Source organism: Eurypyga helias, unplaced genomic scaffold (assembly GCF_000690775.1).
Source record: "Eurypyga helias isolate BGI_N326 unplaced genomic scaffold, ASM69077v1 scaffold321, whole genome shotgun sequence".
Classification (NCBI taxonomy): Eukaryota; Metazoa; Chordata; class Aves; order Eurypygiformes; family Eurypygidae; genus Eurypyga; species Eurypyga helias.
In genome coordinates this window covers 37,284-55,147 of record NW_010229992.1, presented here as the reverse complement: position 1 = coordinate 55,147, position 17,864 = coordinate 37,284, and the positions used below count along the sequence as shown (strand labels likewise).

The 17,864-nt window shown below is 39.7% G+C and overlaps 1 protein-coding gene across 1 annotated transcript in view; it reads right to left on the bottom strand.

Moving 5' to 3' along the window:
• Positions 1-4,869: 4,869 nt before the first annotated feature.
• LOC104516289 (cytochrome c oxidase assembly protein COX16 homolog, mitochondrial) overlaps positions 4,870-17,864 on the bottom strand; it is a 44,388-nt gene continuing 31,393 nt past the window's right edge. Inside the window, exon 5 of the mRNA XM_010160576.1 lies at positions 4,870-4,986. Coding sequence (XP_010158878.1) covers positions 4,870-4,986 — 117 coding nt within the window. The remainder of the gene's footprint in view (positions 4,987-17,864) is intronic.

Genomic DNA, 17,864 nt, shown 5'->3' with positions numbered 1-17,864 from the left:
GAGTCACCATCCCTGGATGTGTTTAAGAGATGGGCAGATGAGGTGCTGAGAGATATGGTTTAGTGGCGGACAGATACGGTTGGACTGGATGATCTCTAAGGTCTTTTCCAACCCAGTGATTCTATGATTCTATGTTTCCATCAACTGAGCCACGTCAAGCGAGACTCCAAGTAGGGTGCATAAATGTCTTCTACAGAGGCACTGGCAATACACAGTTCTCCCTCATTTTTGGCTTTTGTGGGTTTTTTTTTTTCCTTTCACAAATGACCTGTGACTAGGACACATACTCTTCACATTTGCAGTGTATAACCACATTTTACATGCCCTTTCTGCAGCACTACAAGCTGCTGCTTTGGTTGAATTTAATTTTAACACACCTCCCAAGCAGCAAGGAGATGGTGAGGGTGAAGCTTAATTGCCTGTCTGTGTCAAGCAAGACAGTTAAACATGCAGTTAGAGCACATGTTCAACAAGAAAATACGGTCCGTCTGATTCCACTGGGATGAAAGACTCCTTTGGTCTCCCAGGCTGAGGAAAAGTTTAAGGAAAACATCTGTATGGAGTTTTTGTTTCTAAGTCTAGAGACTGTTTGTACCTTGTCTGAATCTGGCTGCAAGTCCTTGTAGGAAAAGAAGGCCTAACAGAGAGCAATTACCTTCCTTTGATTAATACCTTCTAGTTAGTCAGTCTAAAATAGAGTGGAATTTTTTTGTGAATCTTGCTTCACTGAAGGATGAAAAGAGGTTTTCCACAAAAACACAGGACAAAATCCAGCCTTTTTAAACACAAAAGTTTATGGAAAATTCTGTGACTATCTTTATGTAAGAAAGATAGTTTTTAAAAAAGCAGTTTTTCTGCTTTCCCTAAGACTTCAGATCATTCTCTGTTTCTTTATACTTATTTTTTTCCAGTGGACATAAAAGTAGTTAGTAGCAAAGGACAATAATAGGCTTTCCCATTTCTTACAGAAAGAAAAGCCTCTAGAATGTACAAGATACAAAAATGAAACTTGCCCTGGACTTGTGCTAGAAATTCAAACACAGCAACTGCTGTGTGATCAAGTGCAAGATCATCAAGAAGTACAAGGGTTGATGTAGTTATTTCAGAAGGTGAAACATGTTTTAAGTGTCACCTATACACATGCACATACAGTTAAACAAAAAAATGTCCATGTAAAACATCCAATGAACAACTGACATTTAAATCAATCCAAGTTGCTGCTTCTCCGTGAAGAAACGGATCTCTCCCTCTGCTTTTTGGGACTAGTCCCCAGCTGATGATGGGGTGTGCTTGTTTTTTCAGAAGTTTGTGCATTCTATATTATGGTCTAAAATTCCCATCACTCATCTTTTAATACACCATACCCTACCTTTTTTGGGTAGCTGGAGCAATTTTCAAGACCTTGGAGTATCACTACCAGCAAGGTTACTATCTGCATCTTGATTCTCAATGTTTAAGACCCAGCTGCTCATCCAGATGTATGGTGGATAAGGAACTGGCTGGGTGGTTGCACTCAAGAGTTGTGGTCAATGGCTCAATGTCCGAGTGGTGAGCAATGATGAGCGGTGTTCCTCAGGGGTTGGTATTGAGACCAGTGCTGTTTGACATCTTTGTCAGCGACATGGATAGTGGGATTGAGTGCACCCTCAGCAAGTTTGCTGACAACACCAAGCTGTGTGGCACGGTTGACACACTGGAGGGAAGGGATGCCATCCAGAGGGACCAGGACAGGATGGAGAGGGGGGGCCTATGCCAACCTCATGAAATTCAACAAGGCCAAGTGCAAGGTCCTGCACCTGGGTTGGGGCAATCCCAAGCACAAGTACAGGCTGTGCAGAGAATAGAGCAGCCCTGAGGAGAAGGACTTGGGGGTACTGGTGGATGAAAAGCTGGACATGAGCCTGCAGTGTGCGCTGGCAGCCCAGAAGGCCAACCATATCCTGGGCTGTATCCAGAGAATTGTGGCCAGCAGGTCGAGGGAGGGGATTCTCCCCCTCTACTCTGCTCTCGTAGAGTACTGCATCTAGCTCTGGGACCCTCAATATAAGAAGGATATCAACCAGTTTGAGTGAGTCCAGAGGAGGCCAGAAATATGCACGAAGATGCTCAGAGGGCTGGAGCACCTCTCCTATGACAAAAGGCTGCGAGAACTGGGCTTGTTCAGCCTGGAGAAGAGAAGGTTCAGGGGAGACCATATAGCACCTTCCAGTACCTGAAGGGGTCAACAAGAAAGCTGGAGCGGAACTTCTTACAAGGGCAGGTAGTGACAGGACAAGGAGTAAATGGGTTGAAATTGCAAGTGGGGAGGTTTAGATTGGACATCAGGAAAAAATTCTTCACAAAGAGGGTGGTGAGGCCCTGGAACAGGTTGCCCAGAGAAGCTGCGGATGCCCCATCCCTGGGAGTGTTCAAGGCCAGGCTGGATGAGGCTTTGAGCAACCTGGTCTAGTGCAAGGTGTCCCTGCCCATGGCAGGGGGGTTGGAACTAGATGGTCTTTAAGGTCCCTTCCAACCCAAACCATTCTATGATTCTATGATTTAGGAGCTTTGAAATTCAACTGCTATGCTATTGAGCAGGTTTTGAAATCTTTTTTGTATCAGAACAGCTGCAGCTTTCGCTAAGCCTCTCCTTCATCTGTGTTACAGCTGAACTAAGATATTGAGCATTTTCTCTTTTGGGTCATACATGAGTCTGCAAATTTAAGGTGCTACAGGAGAAACATGCTCAATAAGCAGGATGCACAGGGCTGATCTCATAGAAAGATGTGGTTAGCATTTTGGACTGCAGATAGCTGTTGCTGGGAACCATCCAGCTAGATACCCACTGGTGCTACACTGAGCTCTCCCTATCCCTGGAGACAGATGCACTGTATTCCCTCCACTTGTATGTCCTACTGCTTTTCTTGTTATAGAAGATCCCACAGACCAACCTCACCACAGTTTCTTTTAGAGATAAACCCTTTTTTCTTTATTGTCAAAACAGGGATTCTGAAACTGTCTGCATACACACAGACACCTAGACAGATTTCCTCCTTCTAATTTCAGCAACACTGACGGGAAGATCTGTCTTCTTCAGTCCTTTGTTTTACACCTTTAATACATCACACCTCTCAACAAAGCCTTGTTTTCATTCCCCTCAGACACGTATATTTCAGTTAGCAAAGAGGATGCAAAAATGTCAATCAGTGTCTCAGACTGACAATTGCATTTAATTACCTCTGACCCCCCTAGCAAAGATGTTTAGAATAACAATTCAGGAATTCAACAAGGTTGTCCCCAGGTGCCTTAGAGATAACCAGAAGTGCTCTGACATGGCTTTCAAAAGGATATTTCAAATAAGCAGCCAAACTAAGCACGAGTCCTGAACCAATTGAAGTTTGCCTCTCTTGCTAATGTTGTCAACTATAATTTCTCCACATTTCTGGAGTGCCTTCTACTTTAGGATGCATGACAATTCAAGAGACTTTAATTGACTCTCAACATGCCTTTCATAAGTATTATTTCCAATTCACTGGCTAAGAAAAGCACAGCATAAAACATGAAGTCATTGTCCAAGTGCATGGCAATAAAGAGAAATTGCTGAAACAGCTCTCCCCATTTTATGAAAAGTACAGCTTCTGCACCTGCTGAAAGTTATTGTTGGGTTTGGTTTTAATTTATAAATGAGTCAATGGCAAAAAAAAAGGGTCCAAAAGGACATTTAGATTGCATTTGACACGTCTTGCAGAGAGAAATAAGGCCACACCTCTTCCAAAGACAGGATTTATATATAGGTGTCACTGAATGCTTTGAAACTGGAATCTACTGTTAATCTCTGCTCTAGTGCTCCATTCCCCTGAAGAGACGTTTTACAAGTCTGTTGTAAAAAAAGCCAAACCTCATTTTGTCTGAAAAACTGACTAGATGCTTTTTCACTGAACTGTCTCAGCAGAAGGGTCCTGAATGCTAGCAGGGTTTCCTCTAACAGCAAGCATTCAGCACAAAAAGACAAATATAAAAAGACAAGCATTTCAGAAGAATTCATCAAAAGATAAAAACTTTCTGTGCATCTACACAAATACACATGTAATAATACAAGTAAGATGAGCTTTGCCACTGTATAGTGGTTCAAGAAGATTCTGCTACAATACCTGCTCACAGAGACACAGCACAGCTCTTAGTGAGGAAGAATTCTTCCAACTTAAACTGAGATGTTCCAGCACAAAGGTCCTGCCTGCACAAAGGTGTCAATAAACAAATCACAAAAATCTAACCACAGCTAAGCAAATGCTATTTGGCCATTTACCAGGTGACAGTCTGTACATGCCTCTGTACAGTCAAGTTCCTGAAAATGAAACACAAGAATATTATTTAGCCAAAAATGGACTCACTGTTCTGAACGGCTCATATGCCTGCGGAGTCCCTTCCAAGCTTAAGAGCCTGAAGTTGTGCAGGGGCTCCCTGAAGCAGCATTTATCTGGTCACACACAGAGAGCACTGTTGCTGTCATTAGATGACAAACTTCTGGTGCACTGGATGCACAAGTGACTCCTGAAATGTTATTCCTTACTGAAGCATCTCAGTTTTGAATGATAGGGATTGAAAAACAATGGGATATTTGCAGTAGAAGAATCAGCTATTTTTTTAATTCAGAATTCATATATACAGCCCATAGAACTCTGTGTAAATGCAGACAAAGAGCTTCATATAATGCAGTGCCTTCTGGATTGATCTCACAGTTGCTTATATACACATCAGCATGAATTGCTCAGTGTAACCCACTCTCCCCTCCCCACCCCCCAGTGTTTGTTCCTGACACTGGATTAAAAAATAAGATTCCAGCCTTAGACTTTTTTTTTCTTGCAGAGGCACCAAAGTAGGCTTGCTCAATCACTCCGCCTTGAGGTGAAGAGCCTCCCGCCGTTGCTTCTGAACAGCCCTGGAATCTTCCCACAGACGGGGTCCTCTGATGTTCTCCCAGTTATCCAAGTCAGACTTGTCCAGCTTCTGAAGACAAACAGCAAAAATAACAGTGTCATCTTGACAGCCCCACGACTTAAAGTACATACTATTCTAAATTGTTTTCTTTTTGCACAAGAAACTCAGTATCGCTGTTGGGTTGATCAACTTTCATCTACCCTGCAAGAGAAGTTCAACAAGAAAAAATTAATTTGGGAGTTATCCATATAGCTGTATGAACTACTAGGGTGAGCATTACTGCATCTGCTTATCAAAAGACAAGTAACAGGTAAATAACATATAGGATAGGTAGCACTATAGCATCTGAACATGATTAAAGATATCTTGTATTCACTTTTTCTTTCTTCTCTCACCTCGTTTTCCAGATCTGTTCTTCAACTGCAAGTCTGCCAAGTACTGAAGTACTGAAGGAGTGATAAGCATTGGTATAGCTCAAACAGAAGATTAGTAATTAGTGACCTGAAGTATCCTGTCAGCACAGACACGAAGCATACCGGAAAAGATGAATTATCTAGCACAAAGAGAGACAGTAACAGTGCAATCCCCTTCAGCACGTGTGGTTTTAACTTGAGAGAGGTATGCGATGCTTTCTACTGCCTAGTTTCTCACAGCACTCAACCACCGCACATAGCGTGACTTAGTGAGACCCGTAACTGGCCAAACTATCTTGCTTTTAGTTACCTCCTTGCCTATTCCTATCAGCCCCACTCAGAAGTAATGACAATTGCAGTATTTATCTAGCCTTAGAGGCACACAAAAATGAAAAAGAGACGCCGTCCTGACCTCATCTACCAGGTGCTGTAGTTGAAGAAGACAAACGTACACTGCATCCTCGCTGTCCTACTGGCAGAGACATTGAAGTCCCTTCCCAGCAGAAACAGACCTCACGTCTCACATACTGGCCTGCAGTCTGGAACGGTACATCAGACACAATGGGGCTCTGCCAACAGGAGCCTGAGGAGGGGGTCTGCACTGTGCCAGAAACAGGGATATTGTACATGGTACTGAGGAGGGCAGTACTGCATACCATCAATAATACATACTGCTGCAGGATTTAAACCTCTGATTCATGATCAGGGCTTCACCTCAGCAAATACTGTAAAAATACACCAGAAAATACTTAACCCTGCCCTGAGCCTGTGATCTAATTTGCCTGTCATCAATCATCTAAATAAATGCCAAATACTGAGGGACTTGAATAATAGTCACAGAATAATTCAACAGCTAGGACAGAACAGACCTGCTGCGATTAGTTCATGTTATGTAAAAGTTTTCTGCCACTTCTACAATTGAGGAAATTGCAATGAGGTTAGTCAGGTATCAAAAGAAATTAGGCAACATTCAACAGAAGACACACGAGAACACATGCACAAACACAGCAGACTTCCACAAGGTAGGAGCAACTGAATTTTTTATACAGTGGAGTTAGCATAGGTCTTTCTGAAAAATTGTCTTCACTACTTTATACATCTTAAGATTAGCTTCATTTCAACTGGAAGGGATCTGAGCTGACATGGAAGGAGGGAGAAGGAGGGAGTGTACCCATCATCCCATGCAGAGGCAACTATCCGCTCTGATTGCAAATTCAGAATTTAACATCTGATTCTATGAGAAGCTTCAAGAAAACTACACTGAAAATAAATTTGTGCTTTAACAGAAGGGAAGCATGCTGATTTTTTTAAACATAAAGGTACCACACAGATGTGAGGATCTAAACCAGGCCCAAAGGTGTCTGGCTCCCAAAGTCTGAACAATAATCAACATTCACAATATACACAACAAAACTTGAAGTATCTAAACATAGGCTACATAAAGAAGTCTATCAAGAGAGACATGCACACTGGAGATCTTTACCAAAAGTTTGTATTAATCTGCCCCTGAAGTTTCACCATGGCTTTTCAGAGAGGAGATTTGTCCAAAACAGGAAATATGTCAAAACTGTACAATCTAAACAAACCAGTACAAGAAAATATTTTGGCAGTTTCCAATGGAAAGCTTAAAGATACCCGGAAAACACACTGTGATTATACTGACAGAACAAAATAACCAAGGGTGGTACTGTATGTACTGTAAAGAGCATTGCCTCCAGTTACAGAACAGAAGAGATCTATTGACAGAGTTTATACTTTAATTGGCAAAAATTAAGATTTAAGGATTCTAACAAATACATAGAGAAACTCTATTTCTGTTTTTTATTCTCACTATATTTACAGAGATAATTAACATTTTGTGTTATCTGTAAAGATTGTATTTGATACCTTGCTGCAATTCAAGAAAGCACCTTCCTCACTGGCACGACAGTATCTGCAAAAATCAGTAGTTTATGAGACAAGTATCTGTTCAGTCATCAGAAGGCAGCATGATTAGACAATCCAATTTTCTAAACTGATGCTACCAAGTTTTGAAAGAATAGAGGACCCCTGTTGTATGTGGATAAGCATAAGAAGTACCACCGGTGAAAGGAGACACGAAAATCTGTGCTGCAATGCTTTCCTACTGTATAGCTATTTTCACATGTATCTACCCGTGCTGGTTCTGACTCGGATAGAGTTGATTTCCTTCTTAGTGGCTAGTATGAGACTGTGGTTTGGATTTGTACTGAAAAGAGGGTTGATAACACAGGGATGTTTTTGTTACTGCTGAGCAGTGCTTACACAGAGTCAAGGCCTTTTCTGCCTCTCACCCCACCAGCAAGTGGGCTGGGGGTGCACAAGAAGCTGGGAGGGGGCACAGCCAGAACAGCTGACCTCAACTGACCAAAGGGATATTCCATACCATATGGCATCATGCTCAGCATATAAAGCTGGGGGAAGAAGAAGGAAGAACGGGATGTTTGGAGTGACGGCGTGTGATGGAGCCCTGCTGTCCTGGAGATGGCTGAACACCTGCCTGCTGATGGGAAGCGGTGAAGGAATTCCTTGTTTTGCTTTGCCTGTGTGTGAGGCTTTGACTTTACCTACTGAACTGTCTTTATCTCAACCCATGCATTTTCTCACTTTCACCCTTCTGATTCTCTCTCCCATCCCACTGGTGTGGTGCCTAGTTGCCTGCTGGAGTTAAACCACAACGCTACCTCACATAAAACTAAATAAAGCTTAACCTTCTTGTTTGGTCACTGTCATGAGAATTCTTACAACAGTATCACCCCGAATAAACAGCCACATTAGAGGTAGGCCAAAGCCATGTACATTTTAAATTAATCATAGTTCTGAGAAAAAGACCAAACTGACAGTCCTTCTATAAATTAGGTACAGCACAAGATGCAAAGTTGCAGAGCTCCTTCAGACTGCCTCAGCTGTACAGTGAGAATTCAGGCAAGCAGCTAGATCTGCTCCCAGATGAAGTCAACCTCTTCCATTCAAACTGGTTGGGCCTTTTTAATTTTCTTTTTTTCTTTTTTTTACTTTTTAGCCACACCAAACTTCATGGAGACATCACATAAAGATAGTAAACTACTTCCAGCTTTTACTAAATTGAAATCCGTATGAACTGCCAGTGTAAAAGCCAAAAAGCTTTTTCTCCCAATTCAAATGTACTAAATAGTCAATCATTGGAGGCTACAATGAAATATAATCAGATCAGACCAGCACCACTATTCCTGCTTGTCTCAAATAGCCCAAAGGATATTGAAAATTAGCCGTTTAAAGTAAGATCCGTGTAGTCCATTAAACCTACTGATTCACTTCCTAAATCAGCTAAACTGCCTCTTAAAACTACAGAACTGACAGAAGCTGTAAATTCAAGAAAAAAATGCAGCTATGGAGACAAGCACTGTGAACAAAAATAAAATGTTAAACTGTTTGCCACACATTTGACTTTTACAACTTTTGTTAAAGAGCTTGACTGGCACAAAGGTACCAATAAGGATGTAAAGAGATGTTCACTTCTTAAATGCTGGTTCAAATGCCTGGTTCGGTATTAACTAAAAGCTGCAACCCCTGTCAGCCTTAAAATAAAATAAAATTTACAAGAGTTTGAATTCTACTCTTGGACGATAGTCTTCATGCCGCAATGAACAACCTGAAATCTGCAGAAATTCATTTAGAGCTATTGGTGCTCAGGCTCAGTTAATTCAGGGTGGTCACTTGCAAAAAAGTTTGGCTTTGGTTTGTTTCCCACATGTGAAAGGAGGGGTTAAGAAAATCCTGTTTACTTTACAGCTCGATGAAATAGATTCTGTGATGAGCACCACAGAAAGAAATTAATTCAGAGAGACAATTATTTCCCATAATTATAGTAAGCAAACCCATTTGCAGATAAAAGATGAGCCAGGGAAGAATATCCTCATGGCTGAAAGATGTAGTAAAAGGATTGCATTAAACCAGTCTGTTTTTTCACAGGCGTCAAAACAACGTGAAGACCATAAAAGATATATTTAGGAACTCTACGATGACGTACAGATGCAGAGGTACAGAATTAAGGCTAACACTGAATCTCCTGTCTTGTGCATGACTGAAAATCTTAACTTTATCATCATACTGATATGGCCTTAGTGTTGGGTTTTTTTCTTTCCCAGAGCCACCTTTCTGACATCTCATTTTCTTAACATAAACTTGGTGTTACTAATTTTGTTTGGGATGTGACATAATATAGTAGCTGCAATTAGTGATTTAATACTCTGTGATTTAACAGCCCATGATTAGTGATTTAATCCTCAGATTAAAAAGAAGTATTTTTTCCAACTAGAGAATGTTTAGGTTTTTATGTTATTAATATACAAGCAAGTCAGCAAGCAGCATGTTACAGCTAGAATAAGGGGGTTTTGTTCATTAAGGGAAGAAAAGGTTGTGGGATTTTTTTTTTTTTTTTTTTCCTTTGCATGTAAGCAACCAGAACTCTGCTTCTCTTTTTGGCATTGCTGAAGACAGGCAAAAACTGCAATGATTTTGTTGCTAACTTCAGTGGGATCCAATACCATCCCTCTATGGCACAGTTTATTAACGTATGGTGAACTGGTTTAAGAGACTCTCTCCCCACTGGTTATTTTTCCTTAATTATGCTAATACAGCTCTATGTGGGACTGTGCCCCAATCAGAAAAAAGAAATAGATTAGGAAAACAAATACATAATGTTTATGAATGAATCCTATTTTAAGTATAAGACTATGCAAACACTTGAACTGGCACAGGTGAAGGAATCATTGGGCGGAGACAGAACAGAAACATCTTTAGGTGGCCATGTTGAAAAGATGTGTATCAAGGAACTGCTCCACCGATTTGTCTGCCCATGATTTTCCCGATTTGAAGAACGAGAACAGGACTTGCCTCCACCTCAGAGGTGTCACAAGAGTTTAATTAATGTTTGCAGAGTGCTTGTGTAGTTTTGTGTGAAGATGCTATAGTGATACAAATTACTCAGTAAACCAAACAATTACAAGCACTTGGTTAAACTAACTACATCATTACACAGCCTAGATTTTTTAAAATAACAGAAAATAACATTAGGCAGATAGACCTTCACCTAGGAATTAGGGTTTGCCATGATTTCCTCACAACTGACAAGCAGTTTCCTTTCTGAAAATGAAGAATGTCTTAAAAACTACATTAAATCTCAGAGGATAACCCAGTGCCATTTATGCATTACACCTGCAGATCACCCAAGATGGACTTCTCGGTCCAAAGGATTCACAAGCTCTATGGGTAAAGTCAAGAGAACTCGTGTGTGGTTCATTAACTTTGAGCTTATCTTCTTTTCTGCAGCAAAAATGAAACTCTGAAACATCCAACACAGAGAACAGCATGAGTGCAATAGTATGCCTTCAAGATCAAACATCCAAAATTCAGCAAATTCCACTTGCTATTAAGCAATTAAGTACATTTAGGATAGTTTTTATTTCCTTGCATATAGACGTTTTATCAAGCTATGGGTAATGTGCCCCAGAAAGTGCTGCTTAGTAAGGTTTATCTCTGAATTTACAGCTTGGGAGATCTAGCAAAGTTACTAGGACAAAGGAATTTCCCAACTTTGAGTGCCTGACCTTGCCAACTTTGTAAAGGTATGTCCTAATTACTGCAGCAGAACCCTCTAAAAGAGGGACAGGCTTTTGGGACGTTTGCAGGCTCTTTTTCAACTCTATAAAGGTGAGCTTGGCTGAAGGGGATATGTAATCTTTTCAGCAAAAAAAATTACAGTTCTGTGGCTAGTAGGAAGAGCATATGGATTTCCACAGCATGTCCCTCTCTGGAGCACACAAAAGCCTCCTGACAACAGAGAGGAGGTTTATTTCAAACATCTTGCTAGAACTATACATACATGGAATTGTGGACAGTTTGCTTCTATCCTGGCCTCTGTTTGGGTAACATTCATACAGAGTTGGTGTCGCTTAGGACTTTTCCACTCCCCTCTCTTCCAGAACTTGCTTGTCCATTTACATGCTGAAACAGAATGTTTTTCTCTGTGTAGAAACTACGGGTTTGGCTAAATATTAACATAGCAACTTCAAGCCTTTCAGCCATGTTTTTCAGTGACATTAATGGCTACTGTTTGATTTGTGGTGTTGGGCAAATTTCTCATAGGAAAAAAAAATCTCCTGTTTCTTCTCTGTGACTAACATCCCCTGTTATAGGATAGTAATGAGTGTTAGTCCCCTGCTAAATTGCCAGTGACAGTTTTTTTTCTGCTGAATGTACAGTACACAAGTAACTTGCAAATAAATCTACCTTTCATTTTATCCAAACCAATAGGTCTTCAAAATCAAATCAAGACGACTTCTACCTGTGAAGGATCAAGGCAGCTATCTAATTTTTACAAGAATTAAGAAGATGTTTTAGAAGGTAAGGTCTATGGCCTTTCTATGGTTGGGAGGGTATTTTGGTTTTGAACTGCATTCTGCTTATACACTCTTTATTTTCATGTTAGAGCTGTAAGATGGCACAGTGGGACACTGGCTCTCCAATGACTTGCTTGGAAGATGCCATGAACAAGATGGAGTATGACATCCTGAACTGCCAAGAACATTTCCCTCAGAGACTGAACTTCTCAGAGTTCTCTCCCAGCTATACTTGGGCAAAACTCAAGCCTTACCTGAAGTACGATGGGTTGAAATAGGGAACCTTTCCATCCAATTTTTAAGTTCGATTATATAGTTAAAAAATGGGCAAACCCCATGGTCAAACTCCACCACCATCTTGCATGTCATTTTTCCGTTCGATCGGTAAACCTCTTAGGACAGTGATTCATGCTCTAACGGTAACTTCCTACTGCAGAGGGCATTTGTACAGTAGAGTTTGAGCATTAAAGATGGGTAACAATAATTTGAGAAGCAAAGAACATGCGAGAATTGTATAACGATCTTTTTAAGTATTTCAAATGTAGCCTGAGTGTCCATCATCTGGAAGTACACTGGCAGTCACAGGATATTCCAGGTAGTGCTTATGAAATGAGCCAAAAGAAGACAAAAAGCTAGGCAAAGTAAACAGGATGATACTCTTGCAAAAAGTCACTTTGCCTGGTTGCTGAGACAAACGCTTCCTTGAAAACTCTCTGTTTTGCTGTATCCTCTTCAGAGGCAGTCAACGAGAGGAACGTATACAGCCTCAGCTGTGTAGCTACCTTGCGAAACACTATTATGAAAGTTACTTCAGAGACATTTCATACCAAAGATCTAGCAATTCCCCACTGGGGGCCCATTAGTATGACACAAGTGCTTAACACTTCCACCTAGTCAGCTGCATAAGAAAATGTTCCCAATACTGCCTGGTAGAAGCTAGCAGCATCCCTTAGGACAGTAAATGAAAGAATTCAGCTATGCTGTGTGGATGCCACTTGCCCCACCCAAACTCTTTTTCTGTGGCTGGGACAAAACACAGTGTTGGCCCTAACATGATAAGAGGCGGTTGGTTCCTCTGGGATTGAAAAAAAAAGGTATACAGGGTGCACTATCAGGTACAAAGGATTATGTTTTGGAGAGAGAAGAAAGGGTGAGGAGATTATTTATAACAGGCATTTGTGCGTCCCGACCATATTTGCTGTCTGACTGCACTGTTAACTGCCTCACTGAGTTTTTTCATCCATGAGAAATCAGTGTCTTCTTAGGGGATAAGAAAAGTGCAAATGCAACACACATGAAAGAAACAGCTCACAGTTAAGGAAAATCCTGTGCACAGAGACACGTTATAAACATGACCAGGAAAGAATTTACAGGACTACCTAATAGAGATGAATTCCAGAATCAAGACCAGTAAAAAGCAATACCCTGTGAACTTGCATGGAAGGGACGGACTGATTAAAGGGGGAAAGAAGAATATCACAATAGTTCCTAAGCAGGGATTTTTTTTTCCTCAACATCTCTGTCATCTCTCAAACAGCTCAAGGTATTATCTGCTCTCTTAGGCAAGGTATTTAGTCACTAGTATCTTCATGGAGACTGAAGGAAATCAATTCAAGACACTAATCTGTTAATTCTTAAACAACAACAAAATCACTCATCATCTGGTACTGATAATGGTACAGCAACAAGATACTGGCAGATTTCAGGATACTGGCATTCAGGAATTACCCTCCTTCTATACAGCAGTCCTCATGTCCACACACTTTGATGCATCTATTTAATGCTATAAATTACTATGTTACTATACTGTCCCTTCCTGAAAAATGTTTCGTCCATTCTGCTGGCGCTACAATCCCCAAAATTAAGTCAAATGAGCACTAAGTGGTTTGAATCTTTTTTAGAAGAGCTTATTCAGATTCTTCTTTTACTCTTAGACAATAAATATACAGGTTATATTCCCAAGCCACCTCTCCATATATCTACCTGCTTTCACTTTTTGAGCTGCCCTGAATAAACATTTTAATACTGCAATTAAAAGATTTCTGCTGTAATTCTCAGGACAGTTACACAACTTTTGTCCTGAGCTAATGTTGACCTTTTGTGATTTACCCCATGATGAGGAACAAAAAACTACTCAGTATTCATACACTTCAGGCCAAGAAAGCAGTGTTCTCTAGACTGACTACTTGCAGACCAGCATATTCCCTCACTTATCCTATGCTGAATCCAATAGCTCAATAGCTTGCAACCAGTTGAAGGAAAACTTTTTAACGTTTTACAGTTTTGATATTCTGAAAGACTGAGAACTCCTTTTTCTTGCTGTTGTGTCCAAATGATGTTCCCATCTATTAATAATAGACTGTACTTCTAATTTCAGTATCTTTGCTGCAATAAAAAGAATCTTCAATAGCTTGCACTTTCTTCTTAGGAAGGTATTTATATATAACTAACATTCTTCTTGGTACCTTTAAAAAGATTTAAATCTTTATGTTTCTTTTAAGGCATTTTCTCAAGCCCTAAGTTAAGATATTCAGCCTGTTCTGCAACCATTTTTAAATCCCTGTTCCAAATGTGGATACCAGAAGCAGATCCAGTGTTTCAGCACTAGCCTCATCAATCCCACTCTTAGAAATAAAATCACTTCTTCCTACCACCTACTATTCCTGTTCATACTCATAAAGACTGAATTAGCTCTTTGTGCCACAGCAACATAGTAGAAAATCAATCTGAATTATTTATTCACTGACTCCTAAATGTTTTCCAGAGTTGCTGCTTTCCATAATGCCGTCCACTTTGGTCTGCATTTCCAGTTTTTTAAACAAATAACTTCGGCTATTTTAAAAGGTACTTTTTTCATTTAATGGGCCCAGCTTCTCGAGTAAAATGAACAGCGCTCTGTCCCTGCCTTGCCATACTTTTACTATTTCAATACTTTCGTCTCACTTGCACATTGGTAATGATTTTACAATTTCTTCCAAATCACTGAAAAAAGTACTCAATATTGCCCAGATATGTCCTAAATCTCACTGAATGCTTGAAAATATCACTTTCCTGCCCAGTGGTGATTCCCAGAGAGCCATTATTCCAGAGATGAATTTTCAGCAGCCATTGAAGTCTTCCAAGCATTTTCTTGGAACTCAGCTATAAACTATCAGAGCTGAATAGATATTAGTATCATCTTGTTTGGTTATTAAGAGGTTTGGAAGCACATCCCTTGTCTCTTCTGATTTGAATAGAAAGGACTTTTTTCTCTAAAGAAATGCAAATATATTTTTTGGAAGTTGCTACTTGGCCAACGTGGTTACTCATGACTTTACATCCTCATTATTTTATTGTTAGTTTGCTGCAACACAATCCTCTTACCCATATCCTTCTCAGCTTACTTATCAGACAACTCTCTAACATCCTCAGTGTCTTCTATCAATCTTCTCTGCTTTATAACTTCTCATTTACTGTTTCCCTAGCAATCCTTCACATTTTTTATTTATTGTGGTATTTTTTCCCCCCTGCCTTCAATTACCATTTGTTCCTCCTGGATATCACATACTTGATTCAAACTTAACTGATTTTTCATTGTAAAATGTTAATAAATTCTTCTTAAAGATAATTTTATTTGCTTGAAAAACCCTAAAAAACAATTCTTTATTTTGGAGTCTGATGTAACTGACTGAAGCTGGATTTTTTTAGTATGTACTAGACCATTAATTTCACAGAAGTACAGAAACCAAGTGCTAGAATACAGAATGCTATTTTGAGATTCCATTTAAGCCTGTGAAAAAGAATGTACTGTGATTAAACATCCATGAGAATGTTTTTCACTCATCACATCAATCAGCTTTTTACCCCTTCTTTCAAACAATATTTTTGTGCTTTCAAATAAAATACTCTAGGCTTTTGTCACAGGTCAAACACTTGACAATTTTTACAGTGTGTTCTACAAGGCCCCGCTCAGAAGCAGAACTACATTCACATTAGTCCCAGTGTCACTAGTGGACAGAGCCATGATTTATTAGGCAAAGGGGAGCAGCAAGGACTAATTGGCTATAGGAGGACATACAAGTGCGTGAGGGGAATGCATAACCAATGGAGAACACACACAAAGGTAGCTTGCTCCTCTGGCATGTCCCAAGGCTCAAGATAAATGGCATTATTAACAGATCTGACATATAAGAAATGCAGTACAAATTACACATGCAAATTCTTTCTTCCTCAAAATAGTACTCCCTCAGAAGTACTCCTATATGAAATAAAGCAAATTTTGTATATTTTGAGAAGATGCAATTTAGTAAATTAGAAGGCGAGAAAATGTCCTTATGTTAATTTCTTCACAGTAAATCAATTAAATCTGTGATTACAACTTTTTTCATCACCACTACCACACTGCAGACAAAATGCAAAGTTCCAGTATTTCAAACATGTTAAAATGCCTGTATCTTCTGCAATATGCCCATAAAGGTGTATGCTTATAGCAGAATTCAACATCTACATTTCTGCAAGTACAATAAGATATTTTTTAAAGTCTTAGAGAGGGCCAATAGATGTTTGCATCCATCAGTCAACCATGCTTCAAAAGAGCTGGCTTGGTGTTCTCAGCAACAGCTGCAGATATAACGCTAATAATATTGTAAAATAAGGCTTTACATGTCAAAACAGCAACTTCTTTTAAACTGCCCTTGATCTCTTATCCTACCATATTTAGTAACAGCCACCAGTGTAATCCTGCAATGTGACCTATATATAGAATTAGAAGATGCTCTTAACAGCTGTATTTTGGAAAATTAAAAAAAATAAAGGGGAGGAAAAAAACCAACCCCACACAAAATTATTCTCCTGAAAGTCAGATGTAACTCAGTGTATGGTTGGTCCACTAGAATATAGAGGTAACATTGACCAAAACTGTCTGTCACACACTCAGTGCAGAGATCGCCAAGTATATGCGTGACTCCTGTTAGTTCCGTACGTTTCACCGAAGCAAGAGTTGAATATGCCCAGCACTTTCAAGTTGGTGCCCACAGTAACATATACATTGAGATTAAGGTTCAGGACAATAATCTCAATCTATTTTCATTATGTGGAAAGGCAAATCCATTTGTTTTGCTGAACTGGTCTACCCTCTATAACACCCAAACACTACTTTGGAAGAATTTCGGCCTGGGAACTCTGCTGTTTAGATTAAGAAAAGAATAAGATTGCTTCTGTCATTTCTGTCCATCAGGAAGAAGCCTCATTACCCAAGTAGGCTTGTAATATGTTGTTAAGCCAGTTGTATTTTATTACCATTGATTTATCCATAAAGCTAATGCAATTATGGACATCTAAATATTACCCTTTAACTATTTACTTATCTTCTGGATAAAAAGCAACGCATATCTGAATACAGATCAGTTGATTTTGAGGTTAGGTAGAGAGTTAAACAGAGAGATGTGGTTCTTTTTACTGCTTGTCATTAGTCCACATAAATAAATCAGAGCAGCCTTACAGTATATTCTATGGAAAGTGAGAGACACAGCAATCCCAGAGGCAATCAGAACTTAATGCATTTGTATGTTTTGAGTTTCCACTGGAGCTTTCCATATGTACTCAGGGATCAAATATTTTTATTCCCTACATTTTTTACCCATAAAACACAGTTCTTTGTAGAAGGGGGATGGCCCCAAACTGTTTGCAGTAATGGTAAAATACGATCACAAACCTGGCAGGTTGGCAGATGTTCTGTGAAATTAGGCACGTAAAAACACAAAAGGTAAGTTTTATTTCAGACATCCCATAAAAAGAGTAGTATAATAGAAAGGTTTTATTAGCAAGACCATGCACTGCCATTTGGGACACCTAAGTATGAGAGCTATGGGTGCAATCAAGCTCTTCAAAGGCTTGTGACAAGAATGTGGCACGGGAAGAAAAAGAAAACCTGTGTTCAGCATAAAGACCAGAGCGAGAGATAAAGTGTTAGCTAGACATTTGATCCAAGTAATTTTATAATACTATAAAATTATCTTAAATAGCTTTATCCTTTGTTTCTGGATACAGGGAGGCTTTTCCCAGTTTTCCTAGCACGGCTTTTTGCAGGCCTGAAGATTTACGAAACTCGGAATATTAAACTGGCAACAACAGGCATTTTGGAGCTCAGTGCGGTTTG